Source organism: Dermacentor andersoni, chromosome 3 (genome assembly GCF_023375885.2).
Source record: "Dermacentor andersoni chromosome 3, qqDerAnde1_hic_scaffold, whole genome shotgun sequence".
Lineage (NCBI taxonomy): Eukaryota > Metazoa > Arthropoda > Arachnida > Ixodida > Ixodidae > Dermacentor > Dermacentor andersoni.
In genome coordinates this window covers 200218661-200243418 of record NC_092816.1, presented here as the reverse complement: position 1 = coordinate 200243418, position 24758 = coordinate 200218661, and the positions used below count along the sequence as shown (strand labels likewise).

General features: G+C 47.3%; 1 protein-coding gene across 19 annotated transcripts in view; it reads right to left on the bottom strand.

Moving 5' to 3' along the window:
- LOC126524372 (uncharacterized) overlaps positions 1 to 24758 on the bottom strand; it is a 248910-nt gene that overhangs the window by 51449 nt on the left and 172703 nt on the right. For 8 of the 19 annotated variants that reach the window (XM_072287382.1, XM_072287387.1, XM_072287392.1 and 5 more), the window contains exons 2-5: positions 21299 to 21406; positions 14468 to 14488; positions 8379 to 8399; positions 1039 to 1056 (exon numbers count right to left, since the gene is read on the bottom strand). In XM_072287382.1, the coding sequence (XP_072143483.1) occupies positions 1039 to 1056; positions 8379 to 8399; positions 14468 to 14488; positions 21299 to 21361 (123 nt within the window). In that variant the 5' untranslated portion in view covers positions 21362 to 21406. The remainder of the gene's footprint in view (positions 1 to 1038; positions 1057 to 8378; positions 8400 to 14467; positions 14489 to 21298; positions 21407 to 24758) is intronic. The other 11 variants (XM_055067268.2, XM_055067270.2, XM_055067269.2 and 8 more) reach the window with 5 other exon arrangements.

Here is a 24758-nt window from a genome sequence, read left to right as displayed (position 1 = left end):
TAAGCATTAAGTCTACACAGATCTCGTAAGTACTGCTTTTTTAAAGTACTAAATAGCTTTCTTAAATAATAACGTACTCTGCAAACATTAGAATTTGCGATATGCCATGGTTGAGGCTCTTGAGTGAACAATAAATTTAATAAAATAGACCCCATAGTTATTGATTCCTAATAGTTTAACACGCGCAAAATTTACACGACCCCTTTAATGAGTATATGTTTTTATGTAGCATTTCTGTATACCTTCCATTCGCAACCAAGCGGCTAACGTACAGAAACATCTGTGTCCTGTTATGGCAATATAAACATTCTATATCGACAATTCGTAACACGGAATTCCATGTTATGTGTGTACAAGGCGGTAACTTTAGCTTTGCGAATGATAGCAGGGGAATTCTTGTTTTGGCAATCTATTCCTTGTAGAGTCGCAAAATGAACTTGTCCAGTTTTGGTAGCTCCTGAAAAGGTGCGTGCTGATACTTTCAGAAGCTGAGCCTCTTTTTCTAAGAGCGATAAAGAAACGCAATAACTATCTATACTATTGCATTGACGGGCTTCGGCACTCAAGGCCTTAAGTGACTTACTGAAGCTTTTTAACGACGTACGAATGGCGCGACCGTCTTTGAATGTTGTCACGCGTAGCACCGCGTTACTGTCTAAAATATCCCTTTTCCTTTTCCTTTTTCTTCTTCTTTCTCCTTTTATTGCCTTTACCCCTTTTCCCAGCACAGGGTAGCCAGCCGGTACTTACACTGGCTAACCTTCCTGTCTTTCCTCCCCTTTTGTCTCTCTCTCTCTCTTGCAGATGGCTTTTGCGCACTTTACACAATGGCACGAGCGCAGCACTCACATGCAGCCTCCTCTAAGACTGCAAAAAATTAAACTTAAAAAAACACGTGTGTAGATACACAACGAAGATTCTGCAAGGAGCGCACGATGTTCGTTTATATATAAAAGAGCGTACAGAACATTTTAAGAAGCGCGAGAAAATGTAAGACCATTTGTTGTATGCAAAAGGTAAAAACAGGGGAGCGCTTACAAAACGTCTGTCCTCTTCCTAGGAAAAACAAGAAGAAGAGATTAGGAGCAAAGGAAATGAACGATATAATACAAATTTTAGGTACAACGTTTGCTGATCGGGAAAGAATATGCGACAAACGGCACGATGTCGCTACAGCAGCAAATGCCGGCGAAGCTAACCACAATATTAACGTTTGCTGAGACGTTTTATTGCATCCGTATTCGAAACTGCCTCAACTGAACCTAAATATATATTGTTCTTCCTTTGTGGTTTCCTTGTTTCCAGCTTTTGCTACGGTTTCGCTGAATTACTCAACAAACGGACGGTGATTTTCTCTTCAAATTGAGCCCGTGAATACATACAGCACTCTCATACACGTTGCTAGAGAGTGCTGATGTTACTGCCTTCAATGCATTCGCAGCATAAATAAGTACAATTAAGATTGTCAAACATCCAGCACTCCTACATACAGTGCTGTCCCCCATTCAGCGTAATACGGACACCAATGGTGGGTTCATATTTCAATTCTTCTTCTCTATGAATAATTCTTATTTCTGCTTTGCTACTCAAAGCCATTTCAATCTTCCACTATTTCTATACGTCAGGATGACGAAAGACATTATGCACAAAGAGGGAAAGAAAGCTAGACTATGTGTTTGCCCCTGTATATACGGCGAGCCGTTGGCGCACACATGTCAGGGTTACATAGCACAGCTGATCAGAACAAACGGCAACACTTTACTATGCTAGAAATAATATAGAGCATTTAGCCATTGTTTTTTTTTACCAAAGAAGCATAAAAGGGAAACCATTTCAGGTAACGATGTAGTACATGTCTTTGATTGCGTTTGGACAACAATTCTATCTTGTGCGTCAACAGGAAGCCAGTCACAGATTACATAGCTTCCAATGTTGCTGGTGCATAGCGTCAATTTCTTAGGCAATCTAAACACTCGGTTGTTCTGGTTATCCCTTGGTTATTTTGTTCATTCTGTAAAGAATACGTAAAATGAATTCAGTCGAGGATTCCCGAATGCAATCTTGTGAAGAAACAAGGCTGCTGTAGTATGTAAAAATGTTAGAATATACGTTAGAATCGTCGTTAACCAGGCGTTAGCATACTTCTCATTTTTTTAGTGCAATCGTAGAGTTGCGTGATCAATAGGCATATCAAAGCAAATCTACTCATTATGAGAGCCATGAGTTTTTTTATTTGTCACTCCTAGTTGTGTCTGGTAAGATGTGTACGTCAATTAGTAAAACATCCAAAGTACTATAGACTAGTGCAAGGGCCTCACCCCCAACTTGGCAGCCCAACATTTTTTTTTATCGAGGAGGGTGGGGATATTTAAGGTCATTCCGCCTTCTGAAGGTGGATGACTAGCGGAGCTACAAACATCGTGATATAAAAACTTGTGGTAAAGACTTTATTGCGTCACTCATAGTCACTTAGTAGCGGCAGTCCCAATGGCATTGTGGTCGCTCTGATATACACTGCTATGATATGTGATGATCGCTATGATATACACAGCAATTGAAGTGAGAGGAAAGGCACCAAAGGAAGCAGTAGGCAAGCTCTACCAAGTAACAAAGGACCTAATAAAGAAACGACAAAGAATGAAAGTGTCCAACTCAAGAGGTAAGATAGAATTCGCGGAACTGTCAAAACTGATCAACAAAGCGAAAATGAGTGATATTTGAAACTATAACGTGAGAAAGACTGCGGAAGCCGCAAAAAATGGACGCAGCCTGAAGTCAGTGAGAAAGAAACTTGGCATAGGACACACCAAGATGTATGAAAGATAAGCATAGTAATATAATTAGCAATCTCGAAGACATAGTAAAACAAGTAGAAGAATTTTATATTGACCTGTACAATACCCAGAAGAGTCAGGATACCTCCATTAGAAACAGTAATGAACAGGATACAGAAACTCCTCCTATAACTAGCGATGAGGTCAGAAGGGCCTTGCAAGACATTAAACGCGGAAGAGCGGCAGGAGAACAATGAATAACAGTCGATTAATTAAAGATGGAGGAGATCTAATGCTTGGAAACCTGGCGGCTCCTTAACCAAGTGTCTATCGACTGCAAAGGTCCCAGAAAACTGGAAGAATGCAAACATTATACTAATCCACAGAAAGGGAGACGTCAAAGAATTGAAAATATATAGGCCCATTAGCTTACTCTCTACTTCAATGCCAAGGTAGCCAAGAAGCAGGCTGGAGACAAGTCAGTTGGGCAATATGGCATAGGCTCTAGGAATAGCAGGGAACAGTTATTAGTAGAATTTGCAGAACAGAATAATATGCGGATAATGAATAGCTTCTTCCGCAAGCGGGTTAGCCGAAAGTGGACGTGGAGGAGCCCAAATGGCGAGACTAGAAATGAAATAGACTTCATACTCTGCGCTAACCCTGGCATCATACAAGATGTGGACGTGCTCGGCAAGGTGCGCTGCAGTGACCATAGGATAGTAAGAACTCGAATTAGCCTAGACTTGAGGATGAAACGGAAGAAACTGGTACATAAGAAGCCAATAAATGAGTTAGCGGTAAGAGAGAAACTAGAGGAATTCCGGATCAAGCTACAGAACTGGTATTCGGCTTTAACTCAGGAAGAGGACCTTAGTGTTGAAGCAATGAACGACAATCTTATGGGCATCATTAAGGAGTGTGCAATAGAAGTCGGTGGTAACTCCGTTAACAGGTTTCCAGTAAGCTATCGTAGGAGACGAAAGATCTGATCAAGAGACGCCAATGTATGAAAGCCTCTAACCCTACAGCTAGAATAGAACTGGCAGAATTATTAATCAAGAAGCGTAAGACAGCTGACATAAGGAACTATAATATCGATAAAATTGAGCAGGCTCCCAGGAACGGAGGAAGCGTAAAAGGAGTGAAGAAGAAACTAGGAATAGGCAAGAATCAGATGTATGCTTTAAGAGACAAAGCCGGCAATATCGTTACTAATATGGATGAGAGAGTTCAAGTGGCTGAGGAGTTTTATAGAGATTTATACAGTACCAGTAGCTCCCACGACGATAATGAGAGAGAGAGTGGTCTAGGGGAACTTGAAATCCCACAAGTAACGCCGAAAGAAGTAAAGAACGCCTTGAGTGCTATGCAAAGGGGGAAGGCAGCTGGGGAGGATCAGGTAACCGCAGATTCGTTGAAGGATGGCGGGAACATTGTCCTAGAAAGACTGGCCACCCTATATGCACAATGCCTTATGACCTCGAGCGTACCGGAATCTTGCAAGAACTCTAACATAATCCTAATCCATAAGAAAGGGGACGCAAAGACTTCAAAAATTATAGACCAATCAGATTACTGTCCGTTGCCTACAAAGTATTTACTAAGGTAATAGCACATAGAATCAGGAACACCTTAGACTTCTGTCAACCAAAGGACCAGGCAGGATTCCGTAAAGGCTACTCAACAATAGACCATATTCACACTATCAATCAGGTGATAGAGAAATGTGCGGAATATAACCAACCCTTATATATAGCTTTCATTGATTACGAAAAAGCGTTTGATTCAGTCGAATTTGCAGCAGTCATGGAGGCATTACGGAATCAGGGTGTAGATGAGCCGTATGTAAAAATACTGAAAGACATCTATAGCGGCTCCACAGCCACCGAAGTCTTCCATAAAGAAAGCAACAAAATCCCAATAAAGAAAGGCGTCAGACAGGGAGATACTATCTGGCCAATGCTATTCACAGCGTGTTTACAGGAGATATTCAGAGACCTGGAGTGGGAAGAATTGGGGATAAAAGTTGATGGAGAATACCTTAGCAACTTGCGATTCGCTGATGATATTGCCTTGCTTAGTAACTCAGGAGACCAATTGCAATGCATGCTCACTGACCTGGAGAGGCAAAGCAGAAGGGTGGGTCTGAAAATTAATCTGCAGAAAACTAAAGTAATGCTTAACAGTCTCTGAAGAGAACAGCAGTTTACGATTGGTAGTGAGGCACTGGAAGTGGTAAGGGAATACATCTACTTAGGGCAGGTAATGACCACGGATCCGGATCATGAGACTGAAATAACCAGAAGAATAAGAATGGGCTGGGGTGCTTTTGGCATGCATTATCAAATCATGAACAGCAGGTTGCCACTATCCCTCAAGAGAAAAGTGCATAACAGGTGTGTCTTACCAGTACTCACCTATGGGGCAGAAACCTGGAGGCTTACGAAAAGGGTTTTGCTTAAATAGAGGATGACGGAACGAGCTATGGAAAGAAGAATGATGGGTGTAACGTTAAGGGATAAGAAAAGAGCAGATTGGGTGAGGGAACAAACACGGGTAAATGACATCTTAGTTGAAATCAAGAAAAGGAAATGGCCATGGGCAGGACATGTAATGAGGAGGGAAGATAACCGATGGTCATTAAGGGTTACGGAATGAATTCCAAGGGAAGGGAACCGTAACAGGGGGCGGCAGAAAGTTAGGTGGGCGGATGAGATTAAGACGTTTGCAGGGACAACATGGCCACGATTAGTACATGACCGGGGTAGTAGGAGAAGTATGGGAGAGACCTTTGCCCTGCAGTGGGCGTAACCGGGCAGATGATGATGATGACGAGCTTACTCTCAGTATTATATGAAATATTTACTAAAATTATCTCCATTAGAACAAGGGCAACACTGGGCTTTAGCCAATCAAGGGAACAGGCTGACGTCAGGAAGGGATACTCTACAATGGATCATATCCATGTCATTAATCAGGTAATTGAGAAATACGCAGAGTACAATAAGTCTCTCTATATGGTTTCATAGATTACGAAAAGGCATTTGATTCAGTACAGATACCTGCAGTCATAAAGGCATTACATAATTAAGAAGTACAGAACGCTTACGTAAATGCCTTGGAAATATCTACAGAGGTTCTATAGCTACCTTAATTCTACACAAAAAAGCAGAAAGATACCTATAAAGAAAGGCGTTAGACAGGGATACACAATCTCTCGAATGCTATTCACTGCGTGCTTGGAAGAAGTATTCAAGCTATTAAACTGTAAAGGCTTAGGAGTAAGGATCGGAGAATATCTCAGCAGCCTTCGGTTTTCCGATGACATTGTTCTATTCAGCAACAATGCAGACGAGTTACAACAAATTATTGAGGACCTTAACATGGAGACTGCAACAGTGGGGTTTAAGATTAATATGCAGAAGACAAAGATAAGGATGAATAACCGGGCAAAGGAACAAGAGCTCAGGATTGCCATTCAGCCTCTAGAGTCTGTGAAGAAGTACGTTTACCTAGGTCAATTAATCACAGGGCACCCTGATCATGAGAAGGAAATTCATAGAAGAATAAAAATGAGTTGGATCGAATACGGCGGACATTGTCAGCTCCTGAGTGGAAGCTTACCATTATCACTGAAAAGGAAGGTGTACAATGAGTGCATTTGATCAGTGCTGACATATAGGGCAGAGACTTGGAGACTGACAAAGAAGCTTGAGAACAAGTTAAAGACCGCGCAAAGAGCGATGGAACGAAGATTGCTAGGCATAACGTGAGGAGACAGAGAGTGAGCGGATTGGATCAGAGAGCAAACGGGTATAGACGATATTCTAATTGACACCAAGAAAAAAAAATGGAGCTGGTTAGGTCATGTAATGCACCGTTTAGATAACCGTTGAACCATTAGGGTTACAGAATGGGCACCAAGAGAAGGGAAATGCAGTCAAGGACTGCAGAAGACTAGCGATGAAATTAGGAAATTCGCGTGCGCTAGTTCGATCGGTTGGCGCAGGACAGGGGTAATTGGAGATCGCAGGGAGAGGCCTTCGTCCTGCAGTGGACATAAAACAGGCTGAAGAAGAAGAAGAAAAAGAGGAAGAAGAAGAAGATGATGATGATTTACACTGATCGGCATACTCGCGACTGCAAAAAAATTTTTTGAGAATGTCAGTTCGATTCATGTACACAGCTGGGAGGTCGCTTGGGCCGGATCGATGTGGCGTCGCAAGCGATATGTCTGCAACACGACATGCGTAAACCACTGCCTTTTCCGTCCCGGCAAAACCACATTGAAATCACTCAGGACGACCACAGGGTTGGTGTCATCGCAACTAACCCATGCAAAGTGAGTAGTCATGATCCTTGAGGGCTACGAGTCACTGCATTTTTGGCTTGCTTACGGGGGTATGAGCCCTTGATGATAGCAGTTTTGGACATTCTGTTCTGTGCATATTATGCGTCATTACAAAGAATGTAAGCGCTGTTCACTTTTCTGAGTGCTTGGAGCATCTGCCTTACGGCGCTATGAGCCATTGCATTCTTTGCTTGCTTAAGGGGGTTCGAGTGCTTACGGGAGCATGAGCCTTTATTTATGACAGCTTCTTGTGTGCGGGCACGAAAATTATATATTACCAAGCACCCGTTCCGAGCACCCGTTCGGTGCTCGGATGCCGCGCACCCGCACCGGTGAATTTTAGCGCGCTGTGTGCTTTCCAGTGCCCCTACTAGATGGCTAGAGCCAGGGTGTGCGCAAGACCCGCGGTGTGCACTAGTCGCCGGTTGCGCCGGCGCCATTTTTGCCACAAGGTTTGGTCCCGTGGAAGGGCTGGACCTCATCAAAATTTTGAAAAAGAAATAGTGCTGCCCTTACACGAGTCTATAACGCATCTTACCAGGCTTCGTACTGATATATGCTGTATTTAAATACTTAGTTATTTATCTTCTAATACCTGAAGGGTACGAAGCTGGGCTACTTCATGAGGGCTACGGAAACAATTTGTCCAACTCTTAGAAGGTATGTGGCATTATCTTAATAATTGACATCTTCAATGGCTTTCCTGGAACGAGATGCACCTGTTATGAGTGCAGTATCTGGTTCTAAGCCATTCCACTTTGTGGGCTTCAGTAAAAAGTATGCTGGCTGCTGAAATGCCGGCGTATAAGTAACAGTTATGCCAAGCACGGTTAGCTGACCTTTCACAACTTTTTTTTTCTGTAACAGTCATAGAGAGACTCGACCATATCTGTGACGTGAAGCAGAGATTGGAAGGTAACATTTTACTTGCATAACATTCCTAGCGCCAGAGGAACAGGACAGAAGGGAGACGTTGAAAACACAATGCGCTAGTTGTGTTGTCGACATCTTCATTCTGTTCTCGTTTCCTGGCGGTAAATATGTTATCCGAGCGAGAGTACTAACGTGCAGAACATAAACGAGAGCTAAAATTTTACATTAAATGCCTAAATCATATCGCTGTCTGACTAAATCGACCTGCGCGGATGAGATAAACTTAGGATTAAGTAAGAAAGGCTCATTGCATCGTACGAAATTATTAGTAGCTTTTTCAACCGCGACGCTTAGAAGTGTCTCAATTTCGAACTCACAGTTTCCTCGTCGTCTTGATCCTGAAAAAAGAAACGATTGAAAAGTATAATAACGCATACACAGGGGTGTCTTAGTCCCCTATTATTTCTCATTTGAACCAGGCAAGAAAAGAATCGATAGATCAGGTTGTATTCTCAGAGCTCACCTTGTGAAGGGCCCAGCTCGCGAGGCGCATCACTAGCCTCACGATCGAGGGACGCTCATATGACGTGAACACTTACGTGGCCGCACCGGAAAACACCCGGCGTGGTGTGATACACGGAGTGGACCCCGGAGCGACACCGGAGGAACTGAAAACCGACTTGTGGACGCGCACACAGGGTGTCACCATCCACAGCGCCCGAAGACTAGGCAAGACCAAGACAGCCGTCATCACCTTTGACGGACCCATCACATCGAAACACGTCATCTACTGCGGAGCCGAGTACAAGTGCTACCCGTACCGGCCCACAAGACAAATCTGCTACGTTTGCTGCCAACAAGGTCCATGCTCCGACGTGTGCCCCACACCGGACGCCAAGGCTTGCAAACAGTGCGGGATGCAGAACCCGCCAAAGGATCACCGGTGTACCCCGAGATGCCTGATCTGCGGAGGAAACCACGCTACCGCATCGCGGGAGTGCCAAGACCGACTAAAGAAAGCCAGGAACCTGCGAGGCAAGGCCAACGGCGGCAACAACGGCGGTGGACGCGAGAGCAGACGCCGCAGCCGGGACGACCGCGGCAAGAAGCCGAGATGGTTTAGCTCGGAGGAGGAGACTTCGCGGAGCCGTTCGAGATCCCGGGCGTCGCGGAGCCGTTCACGGAGCCGGTCACGGTCCTTCCCGCCCCTGCCGCCCCTGGCCATTAAGGGAGGGAGCCAGCTGCACCAGCAGCAGCAGAGGAAGAAGACGAAGAAGGAGCCTACCAGAAAGAGCGGCGGCGTCAATGTGAGCTGGGGAGCCGAAAACCCTTGGTTTGCTCCGCACTCGGGTGGGGTAGCTAACGAAAAGAACAACACAAACAGCAACCGCGAACAGCCTAGACAGGAGGACGCGTAGAAAATAGCGCTGAGACGCGAATTAGAGCTATCACGCGCTAGGCAGAAAGAGCTAGAACGCCAAATAGCAGAGCTAACGAAGGCAGTGCGAGACCTTAGGTCGAACAGCCCTCCGCAGCCACAGACAGTACAAACCCAAGCCCCATGGCAAGCAGGCAACGAGGATTTCGCCACGTTTAAAGCAGAGATTCAGCAAATGATGCAGCAGATGATGCAGCAACAGCAGCAACAAATGCAGCAAGTGCAATTACAAGTCACAGAGCTCCGAAGCAGCATCCGCAAGCAGAAGTTTACCAAGAACATTAGGGAGAAGGCCTACCACCGCCCCGCGCTGGCATCCCTCGCCGACACATCCGCAAATAATACCGAGGCTTAAACATGGCCAGTACAACTTTAAGCAAGCAAGAAACCTTAGATATATGGCAATGGAACTGCAGAGGCTACCGTAAGAAGCAGGGCCTCTTCCAACAATCCATTCACACACAACAAACACCGCCCGACATCATATCGCTTCAAGAGACGGACACCAGACCAACACTCGCAGGATACACGTGTTACGAGACTCAAGAGAAAGGAAGAACGGCAACCCTAGTCAGCAAGGCACTCATCGCCATAAGCCACGACAGGATAGCCGACACCGACGTAGAGCACGTGATTAGAAATTATACCAAAGAAGAAAAGAAAGAGGGGCAGTATATTTATTGTAAATGCATACAGCCCCCCGAAACAGAGGAAGGCAAAATTCTACGAGCTTTTCCATGGCGCACGCAAACTAGCGAAAGACAGCACGCTAATCATCCTAGGAGACTTTAACGCCATGGACAAAAGCTGGGGATACCAAACAGCAAACCCAAAAGGCAAAACGCTAGCGGAGGCAGCAGAGAACACCGACTGCAACCTCCTCACAGACCCAGACACTCCAACCAGAATCGGAAACAGCGTTAGTACCGACACCTGCTCCGACCTCACGTTCTTACGAGGAGCGGAACAAGCAGTGTGGGAGAACCTTTTAGAGAACCTGGGTAGTGGCCACTACATACTCAAGACGCAAGTAACTTCGGACAGGCTAAGGCGTCAGCTGGGATCAGCAAAAATTACGGACTGGAGCGCTTTCCGAGAGGCATGCGATGGGAATCTCGCCGAGAACAGGATCCAATCGATAGAAGAATGGGGGAAAATGCTCATTGAAAAACAGCGCAAGTACACCAAAGAAATCGCGCGAACGACGCAGACGCCCGAGGTAGACGCCATACTGCTCAAGCTGTGGGAAGCTAGACGCGGGCTCACCAAGAGGTGGAAGAAACAAAAATACAACAGGAAGCTAAAGATAAAGATCGCAGAAGTCACAGCGAAAGCAGAGGAGTACGCGGCGCAATTGTCAACGCAAAATTGGCAGCAATTCAGCGACTCCCTCAACGGAACTTTGAACACAGCGAGGAGGTGGCATATCCTCAAGGCTATCATAGATCCGACCAAGACCAAGACAGAAAACAACAATACCATCTACCAGTTCATCCACCAGTTCGAGGGACCAGACTCGGAACTCCTGGAGAAGGTAGGCGTTAAATGCTTCGGGGGCACAAACCCAGCAGCTTACGCAGAGCGCTACCGAGGAAGCGAAAACGTTAACCTGGACAGACCTATCCCGCGAGAAGAGGTCTACGCAGCGATTCAAAGCACAACCAGAAACACGGCCGTGGGTGCAGACAATATAAAAAACGGCCGTGGCTTAGCTTGGTTAAGCCTGGTGATGGCGAAGCAATAGTGTGTTATTCTCGGATCAGCTGGTAGTATGGCTGGTGGTAGTCTTGGGTTATGCTAGTGTTACGGCTTACAGTGAATCATCTAAGCACCAGCACGTCCAGGTGCATCTCGGACTTGAGCACGCCGTTGGCGAACGCCCGTATCGAGCTGAAGGACGCGAGGTCCAAGTAGCGCATGACGACGTTCTCAATGCTCGACACCCGCCGAACGTCGGCGGCTGCGAGGAGGCCGCTGCTGATGTCGCGACACGCGAAGATGACTCGGGCGCCGCGCCGCGCCCCTGGTGAGAGGAGCGGGAGTTAGGCCGCCGTTGGTGGCTACCGCCTCGCCTCGCGACGGCGTGAGATGGGGCCCCGTTTTTACACAGCTGGTGTGACGTCACTCTAGGTCACGTGGTGTGACGTCACGCAGCGAGGTCACGCTAAAGGTCAATGGTGCCTACCACCACCTCGCCACGGAACGGGCTGAAGTGCGACCTAAAGTAGTATTGCTTCGAAATAATAACGCACTCACCCGCAACCTCAGTGAAGAGTTAGTCGCAGAATTAACCGACTTTCTCAACAAACACTGGGAAGCTGAGACCGTCCCCGAGGAGTGGAAGCATGCGGAGGTAGTGATGATTCCTAAACCGGGAAAGAAACTGCAAATTGAGAACCTCAGACCGATCTCGCTCACATCGTGCCTGGGAAAACTGTACGAACGACTGGTGACGCTGAGACTACAACAGTACATGGAGGACAACGAACTCTATCCCCACAACATGTTTGGATTCAGAGCAAAATTATCGACCCAAGACGTACTGCTTCAAATCAAAGAAGAAGTACTCGGGAACGTCCCCAAGAGCGGGGAGAATATAATAGTGGCATTGGATATCAAGGGAGCTTTTGACAATGTAAGCCACGAAGCTATCCTCACGGGCATGAACGACCTGAACTGCGGGAGGAGAGTCTACGGCTACGTCAAAGCCTTCCTTTCAAACAGAACGGCAACAATTGACCTCGGAGGGCTCCGATCAAAGAAGTTCCTTACTCCAAACAAAGGGACACCTCAAGGGTCGGTCATCTCCCCCACGCTTTTCAACATAGCAATGATTGGCTTGGCGAAACAGTTAAAAGAAATCGACGGCATACACCATACCATGTATGCCGACGACATCACCATCTCGGTTAACACAGGCTCACTCAGACAGAAAGAAGAGAAGTTACAAGAGGCAGCCACCTGCGTAGAGGACTACGTCAGAGCAAGAGGGCTAGCCTGCTCCACTGAGAAGTCCGACCTCCCGAGAGTTTGGAGAAGAAAGCAAAACCGCACCGTCCCCACCAGCGACGAGTTAAAGCTCAACGTCTACCTCGAGGGGAAGCCGATACTGGAAAAGACGCTCATCAGAATCCTGGGGATGTGGATGCAGTCAAACCAACGCTGCACCCACACCCTCGCCCTACTCAAGGCATCGACCCTACAAGTGACCCGCATGATTACGCGCATCTCACACAGACGGCACGGCATGTGAGAGGAGGACACACTCAAGCTGGCCAGAAGCTTCGCCGTCAGCCGAGTGGCATACAGCCTCCCATACTACAATCCCATCAAGAGTGAGGTACAACAGGTGGACGCGATTCTACGCAAAGCCTACAAAACCGCACTCCACCTTCCCCACAACACCTCAACCGAAAAGCTCCTAGCCTTAGGACTACACAACGCCTTCGACGAATTGAAAGAGGCACTAGTCTCTCAACAACGCAGACTACAGCAGACCCCATCTAGCAGGGAGCTCCTGAAGAAACTAGGCTGCGCCGATCAACTTCAAGAGATACAGAGGACCGAAACAATTCCGGACGAGTATCGCAACACACTAAAAGTAGCACCCATATCCCGGAACATGGATCCCAACCTACACAAAGCACGCAGAGAAGCGAGGGCTGAATACCTACAAAAGACACTAGCACCCCAAGAAACGACTGGTATATGTGGACGCAGCCACATACGCCAGAGCAGCGGGGCAGAGGAAGAGCAACCCGGTAGCAACGGTGATTGATTCGAACCTACGCGAGATCACCAGCGCATCACTACAAGGCTGTACGATAGTCGAGGCTGAAGAAGCGGCCGTCGCTCTAGCGGCAGCGGAGGGATATCGGTCTAAACGGTCTCTAACAATCCTTACAGACTCGCAAACAGCGTGCCGCAACTACCTACGCGGCAGAATAGGGCACGGAGCGCTCCGCATACTCCGCTCCGGAGACCACATAACACCACGACAAACAAAAGAAGAACCAATTAGGCATACGATAGTATGGACGCCGGGACACACGGGAGTGGCAGGGAACCAAGAGGCGGACAGGATAGCTCGAGGGTACACTTATTACCGAGCATCCAACGTAGGTGACCTCGAGGAGACCGAACCTGTACCCCAAGGCTATTCGGCAATACTACATTACTACAAGAGGTGCAGAAAGCGGTATCCACCACCGCACAACTCCCTTAGCACAAAGGACTCTGTCACGTGGAGGCAGCTACAAACGGGCTCGTACCCGAACCTAAACGTACTCAGCAAAATTTATCCCACACAATACATTGACAAATGCCCCTGGTGCCACGAAACACCCACGCTGTATCACATAACGTGGGCATGCCAGAAGATAGACGTGGTAGCCGTTATACCCAACCCGAGTGCGGAGCAATGGGAGGGAGTGCTCTCCAGCGATCGCCAGGTCGACCAAGAAGGTCTGATTCGGCGAGCACAACTGGCAGCAGCATCCAGCGGAGCCCTGGACTAAGGGCAACCGACCGTTGTGCTAGAAAATGGACGATTCCATCTGAAGACCGCAGAAGACCAGCGAATCTAGAGCTGACGAAGTTTTTCACTCACTCACTCACTCTGCAACAGTCAATCCTAAATCATGTGAAATAGAGAGACTCGGCCATATCTGTCACGTGAAGCAGAGGTTGGAAGGTAACATTTTACTTGCATAACATTCCTAGCGCCAGCGCAACAGGACAGAAGGGAGACGTTGAAAACACAATGCGCTAGTTGTGTTGTCGACATCTCCCTTCTGTTCTCGCTTTCTGGCTCTAGAAATGTTATCCGAGTGAGAGTACTAACGGGCAGAACATAAACGAGTGCTAAAATTTTACATCAAATGCCTAAATCATACCGCTGTCTGACTAAATCGACCTGCGCGGATGAGATAAACTTGGGATTAAGTAAGAAAGGCTCATTGCATCGTACGAAATTATTAGTAGCTTTTTCAACCGCGACGCTTAGAAGTGTCTCAATTTTGAACTCACAGTTTCCTCGTCGTCCTGATCCTGAAAAAAGAAACGATTGAAAAGTATAATAACGCATACACAGGGGTGTCTTAGTCCCGTATTATTTCTCATTTGAACCAGGCAAGAAAAGAATCGATAGATCAGCTTGTATTCTCAGAGCTCACTTTGTGAAGGGCTCCCTAAGCTTACCTCTGTGTTCGCACAGTGTATTGCGGAATAATTAAACATTATAAAAAACTATTCCTTCTTTTCAAGCAGAAATAGAACTGGTGTCGGAGTAGATAATCAATGACCTAGCAGCAAGTGGCCTAATTCACTACGTAGAATTTAATTTTTTTAATAAATATCCATTTTAGGCGTAGCGGTAAGACTAAGGCAGAAGTTAGAACCCACCACTGCGCTACCAATGCTTAGGTTGTCAATGCTGTGACGTGCCTATATAGGGCTCCCCGCGCGTGCGTCACGGCTTGCCGTACGAACGGTAATTTACCAAAGTCGCGTTCCTGTACCTCGTGTTTCCTACAAACTTGCCCCCCCCCCCCCCCCCCCCCATTTCGCGCATACTGTGGCACACTTGCACAAGTCAAGGCACCTGCAGTTTTCTGTTAGACAGTTCGCCTGCAATGCTCTGAAGAAATGCATGATTTACAGTGGGATTAGACGTCTTTCCACCATTGGGGCTTGATGAGACGCGTGATCCTCTCGCGCCGCTGCCATTCTCTGAAAGGTGCTGCACGTGCCACGGCACGTATTCTTTGTGAGACAGCTGCCTATACAGAGTGGCGCAATGCGCCTACAATGCTGTAGCATTAAAATGCCGAACGAGCCGTATGGGCTTCAAGGTGCAGTTAAAAAAAAAAACCCGGTTATCGAAATTTTTTCAGCTTACCTTAGTAACCCTTTTCCTATGGACGAGGGCACGTATTTACAATAAGCTCTCACGATGTCATTGTTCGCATAAACAAAAAAATTGCAGCCTATCCTCTTGCTTCGTATACCACTAGTCAAGGCGGCCGGCCAATGGAAAAGAACACATGCGAACGGAAAGATCCGCTACATCGGACCGAGGTATTGCTGCGGAAGTAAGCCCTGCTTATAGACCACACGTGTGACAAACATCATGAACGAGAGTGTCTGGCTAAACGCAACCTTTTTAACTCAGTCATCACATGCCATGTGTTGCTCAGTATCATACCTTTATGGTGAAGCAGCGCACTGACACGGACACGGCGAGGACACACAAGAAAAGACGACACTCGTGTCAATGCATCGCTTCACCAGCAAGTTATGATAATTATTCACCAATTAACCCAACTTTCCACATTACTGTAGCTCCGCATCTGCGGCTTTTTATCCTGCGTACAAAAGCAGTATTGCATGATCTCGGCCCTAACGGTATCTTCCTGTTACATGAACGTTAACTACCACAGAGGGAATCGCTTGTGATATTCGCTACTCCATCGAAATCTAAAGACGGATAATGCCACTGCCTGGCGTAAGCTCCAGAAAGGCACTTACACGAACCTACACATATTACATCGCATACACCTCACAGCCTACAGGGACGAGTGCCTGTGCTACGAGGCCATACAAACCGTATACCACATTACGTAGGAGTGCAGGCTACACAACATAGAACACTACGGCACGAACTCAACGAGGGAGCGATGGGAGGCACTGCTGTCGGCCCTCGACGACCTGCTCGAGCTCGACCAGAGAGTTGAGAATGTGGCAGGAACCAGTGGAGCCCTCGACTAGGGGCCCGGACCATTAACCACTATTCTGATTATTGTGTTGGGCTGCTGAGCACGAGGTCGCGGGATCGAATCCCGGCCACGGCACGGCGGCCCCATTTCGATGGGGGTGAAATGCGAAAACACCCGTGTACTTAGATTTAGGTGCACGTTAAAGAACCCCAGGTGGTCGAAATTTCCGGAGTCCTCCTCTACGGCGTGCCTCATAATCATAAAGTGGTTTTGGCACGTAAAACCATATAATTTAATTTGTTTATTCGGATTATTATTTTAATAAAGTTTGTCTGTCTGTCTGTCTGTCTGTCTGTCTGTCTGTCTGTCTGTCTGTCTGTCTGTCTGTCTGTCTGTCTGTCTGTCTGTCTGTCTGTCTGTCTGTCTGTCCGTCTGTCCGTCCGTCCGTCCGTCTGTCCGTCCGTCCGTCTGTCCGTCCTGTACGAAAGAATGGCGCATATCGTGTAACCGCGAACTATGCAAAGCGTAGTTTTCTCTGCGTAGTAGGCTCTCTCTTTAAAGTAAGATACCCTTCAAGTCGTCTGCTTCTGTTCGCCCTTGCACCTTTGTTCTGTTTCAGGTAATCGCGAAGTTATTACCACACATGGTCACATTTTTGATCCATTTAATAAATTAATATGCTGTAATGGAGATACTTTACGAATCTGATTGCGCCAATTATTAAACTAAGAAAGCGACGGTTTTTGTTGCTGTAGACTGCATTACTGAAATACTTTTGATACTCTTCGTGCTACGAAACTCTCCTCCAGTGGTTTCATCGTGCTTGTTCCAGACATTCCTTGCATGAATGCTTCGATCTAACAGCCGGATAAATGAAGTGCAATTCGTGTGGAGGAATATCTTGCTCATGCTCAGCCATCCTGTCGCGCGGACTCTCGACAAAGAGGGGTGTCTGCAGATTTGCACCCGAGGCCCACGTGCGATATTAGTAAAGGGTAGACAAAAAGCAGCTGAATATAAGCACGCCTATACGTTTGAAATGCCATAGTCGGCGAGCAGTCGTGTGAGCAGGCTTCTCAGTGAGAATGAGAGCGAGCCACAGCGACTGAGTAGCTGGCCGTTCCCGCTCTGGCGTGGGCGCTGTTTGCAGCTCGAAATCTCATCCTGGCCCACTAGGCAAGTGCCGCACATTATCCGTTTAGAGGCGCAGCTTTAGTTTATTTCAAATTGTGCCCACTTGGGGCCCTGCAAACTGAAGGACGCCGACATGTACTTGCCTATACACTTTATTTGCCGCCCAACAAGGATCGCTTCACCGTACGGATGAAATTGAGGCTGCTTCCGTGCCGAACGTCGCGGCTGTTTGCGCATGCTCCAAGAAGAATGCGCGTGTGGACAGACCGGCACAAGTGTCTCTGGAAGTGACCCGGACGGGCCCGCGACGAAAGCAAAACAACGAGCGGGGAGGGATTCAAGAAGGGTTCCCAGAACTGGAGCAGCAGTCGAGACGAAAGAGGAGAAGTTTCAGTACACTTCTCTAGCACGGCTGCTCATAGCACATCGGCTCACTCGGGAGCAGAGCTTTGGCCAAACAGAAGCGCACATTCAGCGATAGAAGACCGCCACATGCGCAGGGCACCTGTTTGAGTAGGTGCCGCGAGGAAAGCGTATAGGACGCAGCGAACACCCCCTCCGCTCTCGGACGTCGAACAACACCGCGACTGGCGATACCTTATTCTCGCCAACAAAGTACACGCACGTTCCCATGCCTCGGAACTTCAGTATGCGCACTGCGTCTTAGCGGAACCAAGCATCGGAACGAGCCGAACTTGGCGGGACACAGAAGCATCGAATCAGCAACCGAACGTCCGCGCGGGCGGTGTCCCGTCTCCGAGAGGAGACGGTCGGCAAACAGGCGAACAATGGACACGCCCGCCGGGCATCGCTGGCTCCCTGTGTCATTCGCGCGAGCTAGCGCCCCGGAGGAGCATGGCTTCTTCGCGTCGAGTCAGCAGATGCTGCGTTTGTGCCGGGCAGCGTTTAATGTCGTCTGTGGTGAAGTCGCTCCCTTCTCTGTAGTTTTGGAACGTCTTCGACGTGACCCGTATGTACGCGACGCCCATTCTTGGTTCGTGGTGGGCATTGGCGTGTTTACCCGGACAACCGCAGGTGAACGTACATATCTGGACATGTTGATCGCAGTCATCGTTACTAATTGCATTTCTACTCCTGACACGGTGTAAATGAAGAGAGAAATTTAATTGACATCATGAAACACAAGAAACTAGTCGTGACACCGCCAGTACGAATTAATATACACAACAGTTGATTAAATTAATCTAACGCTCGGCACTAAAAAATAAAACAAAATTCACTAAAGAACAACACTGAAATCTTCTATCCATGGGAGACCAGCATGGAAATCTTTTTCTGGACATTTACAGCATCTTAGCATGTCCTGTTATCTTTTTTTATTATTTTAACTTCTGTTTCTTTTTCATTTAACACGCAACTTTCCCAGATGCCGCCTCACTGACTGAATGAAATATGCTTCGAATACCGCAGCCGTTGTAATTGCATCGATCGCCGAACAGCACATTGTGCGAACAAGAGGTTCAATAAACCCAGAATGAGGTTGCAGAGCCGAATAAATTAGGTTTAATTTCCCCAGCGTAACACGTTCAGATAAAACAAATGGAACCACCTATGGTGTGTTGAAGCTTATTCGGACGCGTCGATTGAACTGATAAAGCTACTCAAGTACGTACAGCTACGGACAACGTAGAGATACATGGCCAGTAACTTCCGATTTCGTTGATAGCGTTTTACCTGTGCAGAAATTCCAAATGTATTTTTCAAAATCTTTTTTCGTTCTCATTGTCTGACCGAACCGCGTATGGAATTATTACTGGATATCTCTGCATCACTCGATCCAGTAGAGACGCCCCCATTGTTGGGTCGACTCTCACCCTCCCACCAAGCTGACGTCACATTATTATATCTGTTATTAGTGCGTGTCACGCCCACGAGGCACGGGTCCTCCGATGGAAGCAAAATTTCGCATAAAACAGCAATATGTCCGCGCACAAATTCCTTGTTGTCTGTGGGAGGGGTGAAATACACAGATTCGATGTCCGCGCCAGTCTCAGCTAGAACTTTAGGAGGTGTAAATAGACATTAATTACAAGTTTAACAATGCAACAAACCTATTTTATTCTATCTCTCAAGTGGTGATCACCTTCACAGCTTCCGGTTATGTTGACTGCAGCGTGCACAAATTTGCGCTACACTTGCGTTTCTTTTTTCATATGCGCGGGTGTAGTATAGGCAAAAAAAATGTATTTAGGTTAGAAAACCGCAATTGTAATATTTTTATATATGCTGCCAATTTCCTTGCAAAGTCATACTCATAAAAATAGTTATTGTAATTTCTTTCACTTACCACTGCTTGAAGAATGTTCATTATTTTATGCACATATGGTAATTAAGATAAGAGGCGTACACAGCGGGCGCCATCTACAAGCACTAACATCGCCTTGAATTGATATAATGGATATACAACAGAGAAAAGTGCATCTCTTTGACTAGTTTGTTCGGCATAGGCGGTGTGGACGTGTGTGGAGGGCCACTCTCAGCAGCATCTTCTCCTTTCAGCGCTCACCATTATTCCAATTACGCCGGATATAGTCGGACATGGAGACTCGGCGCCGGAGTCAAGTGCGCGGCGAGTGCCAAGGTGCACGTGCAGTCGACAAAGGGAGCGGGGGATTAACGAGCAGTGCGTCGCCGTGAACGCAAGCACGTCACGATGGCCTTGGCTGCACGAGGCAGCGGGAAGCTGGCTGGCAGAGGTTCGCGCGGTTACGGACGACAAGTCGTGACGGAGAGAAAAGTGTCGGAGAGACGGCGCAGTGACGCCGGCGCGCGGCGATTCCACGCCGAGCAGCGCTTTTTCACGAGCGCGCGCCTGTTTGCGGCACGGTCGATGGGCGCGCATGCTGCGAACAGGTGCGAACGGGCGCGTGGTAAATGCCTGGATTACCGAGGTCGACGCGTAGAAGTTCTCGTGCGGACGTGTCGTACCCGTGGCCTTCGCCAACCGTAATTTCTTGTAAACGTGCGAGCACCCGGCATCTCCGATAAACGGTTACCAACTAACATGGACAGAAGGGGAAAGCAAAAACGAAACACATTGTTTATTGTCTATGGCTTGTGTTTTATTGAGCAAGCCTATTCATATTCGATGGTCTTGTGCCGCGAGCTCCGCACACAAATAAGCAGGCGCCTGGCTGACAATGTAGTCGGCCTGGATAAACGAGGCGCGACGTAACTTTCATATTGCCACCAACTCGGGCTTGGACAACGGCGCTCCCACCTGGCGCGGCCTTTCCCGTAAAATCCCGATCATTCAAAGAACGATGTCTCTTCACTTTCACTCTTTGTCATACTGGCAGAAGTGTGTGTGCAGAGCATCGGAGTTGATCACGGAGTCTAGTTTCCACTTTTGGTCTTTCGGGTCTTTTAAGTAATTTTGTTTTCTCGCCTTATAGTTGTCATCCGAAGAAGGTACTGCAGAACACGTCTCTAAAGAACAGCTGTAAAAATAATGGGGCATTTTACAGCTATGGTACATTATGACGCGATTCCCAAGTTTCTTTGCGCAGGTTGCGATCCGTATGCGACATTTCAGGCGGTTCTAGTGCTGCTTAGCGAGACCTGGCGCCAGCATTGAGCCGTTGCGACATTTATCTTCTCTAATCTCGATGTTCGATCTAATTGATTATCAATCACTCCATCACGTCATCTATACAGGGTTCGGAGCGGCCAGCTGCAATAATCACGCTGGCTCCGGTTCACGAACACGGAGCTCATCTATATGCCCCTTACCGTACGCTCTTATATATGTTCTTTGCGGTGCAGTCGGACAACTGCACGGAGGTCCGACTAAACCGAAAACTTACCAGGGATTACTCTCAGAGTACCACAAAGTTCAGTTTTGTGTCCTCATTTTTTTTTTTTTTTGCATCCCCGAACAACCCCTGTCCTTTGAGGCTTGGGTACACCGGCAACACCGACTGAAAGCCTCGCCTCAGAAAGAACTTGGTCTCTAAAGCCAAGTTGGCTGCGAGCGAAGTGGCCTCACCTCAGCACTGGTGGCGACGAGAAAGAGGAGCACGCAGGCTGTGAGGAACACGATGTGCTTCATGGCCGTCGTTGAGCTGCTGGCGAAGAACAGACCCCGGCGTACACTCTGCGAACGAAAGAAACAAAGCGTACGTAAGCCGTTGCCGCCGGGGAGTGAGCAACAAAGCCATCACTTTTTTCTTTTCCGAGCCAGGTCAATGCGGTATTAGTACTTTAAACTGCTGTATCCCGCGAACAAGTATTTTTGGACCAGATGCAGCATGTCTCTTTAAGCAACAGTTTTACGAAGAGCCTTCTTGAAGCCAAGAACTTACCACCGTGATGGGTCAGTCACTACGGCGGGTCTCGGCCGCTGCCGAGCCCGACGTCGTGCGTTCGATTGCCGTCCGGAGCAGCAGCCGCATTCCCACGGAGGTGAATGCAAAACTGCCAGTGTATTTAGGTTTAGATGCACGCTATAGAGCCTTCGGTGGTCGGAATCAATTCTGAGCGCCTTCACCTGCGGCGTCGTTTACTGCGAGGCTTCGGAACTTTTCGTTGCAATTAGGGCAGATGAAGGCGCGTGCTGGGCGCGCCAGCTAGATTATTACGTCCCAATATCGTGATCGAGAACCGATGCAGCAGGCAAATTTTACTCACTTGCTCACTGCTTCACACTGTGACGGTTTTCTTTTTTTATATGCATGATATATAGAAAACATTGACGCCTTTAGATTACACCAGCTACTCATTTTCTCAAAGAACAAATACATACTCAATGTGAAATAATAAGCCGGCACTGAACAGAAAAAAGTAACAGCAGCAAGAAAGTCAGACCGTGAGGGGACATAAACGCACTAAAACAGTGCACAAAAGAAATCACCTTAACGTGAACATAAATTCATGTCACATAGGCGTAGAAGAGAAAAAACCCACTGAACAGGTCACACCTAGAACGTAAAATCAGCTCACGTGAACACAACGTAGACAAATCACAAAAGAGGTCGCGTGAGACGCAGCATACATGGGAATCCGCCGGATTTCACAAACTAGCGATTGTATTCACTAGACCCTGACTTGCGACTTGATCAGCCAACCAGGCTCTCCCATTGTGAAAAACTTTTAGCGCGCCGCCACCGTTCGGGCGTCTCATTCACGAATGCTTACTCACTCCTCATCGAAATGACCTACAGCGCCTGCTGTCACTCTTGAAGATGTTATGAAACTATGGAACAAACTCTGCGCCACTGGCAAACCTATACGATTCTCAAAGATACGCTATGCGTGCATCGGCCATTTAGGCGGCAGATTTTGATCGGAGGTTAGAGTCCTCAGACTTTCCCCGCAGACCTATATGATACACGAGGCTACCAAAGCGCCAGTGACTATCCGAGGGATTCTGGCTACACTACTTATACGTGAGTGAATATTTATACGCGTCCAGTGCGCACAATCACCATTCCTTCACTCTTTCTGTCGTCATTTCCATTTCTCCCCGTGTAGGGTAGTGAATAAGACGCTACCTTGCTCAACCTTCTTGCATTTAAATAATTGCTCTCCTCCTCTCTCTGGGGAAGCCGACATCAACAACTTAATTTCAAATTAAGAGCAATGCTACGAGAAAAATGAAAAATCGTGATGCACTGCGCTTGTGGCAAGTGTTTCGAACTTGTCAGGTCGGCAGGACTACAACTATCACTCGTCAGGTTGCGCCGTGGGCTCGTGCTTAGAAGGACGGACATCGATAAATCAACGTTCCACTTATCCTGTGCGTGTGTTTTCCTATCAAAAAGGGGCAAAAGTGAATCATAAAGAGCAAAAATCAGGTCATACAGCTCAGTCCTATTTGGGCATTGCTGTCCCGAAGGTATCACGAAATACTTCGAGTGCGTGTGCACACCGCTTCACACATCCCCACTGTGGGCTCGCGCAGGAACGCTTCGCTTTCGTCAGCGCTGACGTGCTCCACACTAAAATACTTCCACTCAGCGTTACACAGAGAGCTCAGTTAGCGGGTTCATTGTTTCCAGCGTCATACCCATAGACCTCACGAAATGGCAAGGCTCTTCGCCGAGTGGACAAACTCTGATGTGACAGCCCCATGGAATGCTCTATTTCACTTAGGCTTTACTTATGCGTATGTTTTATAATACAAATATTTATTTCGCTAGATAAGATCACTGACTTGACCCAAGTCGAAACCAACGGACAAACTCGTGAAGCCTGCAAGCCCGGCCTTAACGCCAGCCATAAGGAAAAAAAGGAACTAAAAAAGAACATAAATCGGTACAGTGCTGTCTAGATAACTCTATTTTCATAGTAAGCACGCGATCCAGGAAATTGCTTCTCATGAGAAGACACATTCTTAAATTCTTGTGTTATGTAGAAACACTGCTTTTTTTCATGCGCCAGTTTTATGTCAACCGATATTTCTTTTTTCCTACTCTATATTACCTGGGTGGTTCATTGTCCAGTTGTCGCATACGTAAAAAGAATTGGACAGACAAAACACCCTAAAGAACAGGCAATTAAAACGGACTTATATTTCAATCTGAAGTAACACATCATGCGTGCAATTATTTGATGTGCAACCTATTCGGGGGGGGGGGGGGGCGAACTGCTTTGTGGTACGGTGCATACAGGACCAGTTCCTCTACTTTAAATGAAACTTTCTTCGAAAAGATAACACCTTATTCACAACAATGTTCAACGTGAACGTCGCGGTCTATAAATAAAGCTTGTACAATGCCCCGTTTGGTGCCAACCGTATCGCGCGTTCTCAATATCTCTTTCGTGGAAAAACGGGAACGCGAGTATAACCGCTTGTTCTGCTCCCGCCGAAAGCGTCACTTGAAGCACGAGGATAAACACAAAAACGACGATACAATTCTCGCCATCCGTTCCCCTCCGGGGACGTGTCCATAGTTTGCTAGCCAACGTGTTTCGTTAGTGTCTTACGTCGGTCGCTCACTTTTTGCACAGTTTTCTTCGGCCGTGTGCAAAAACTAGGAACTACTTTCGGCTCGCCAACAGGTTATCGCGCAGAACGATGGCGCCAATAGAAACTCGTTCGTTACTTGATTTTTTTTAGGCATCAGAAAGGAAACCCACTTGATGCACATTTATCGTGAACAAAAAAAAGATTGTCATCCACCTGAATGTGCCACGACGCTACAAGGGAATCCTATACCGAGAAACGCGTAGAGGTTTCCTCTGTAGTTTCGTGCTACATTCGGGTAAACGACAATAATTCCTTGCATATTTTTTCCTACACCTTGCACGATTCTGGCGAACTGATTTTTTACATTCACCTTCCCTGAGCTTTCAAGTGTAGATTAATTTGCCCTCACGATGGGCGATGATTACCTCATATAGTACAACGACCGTCCCGGAACTGCGTTAGTTGCGGGTTACAGTTGAGTTGAGTTAAGTTGAGTGGTTGTAGGCTACTGGTGGGATTGGCCTTGCAGTAGCTGCCG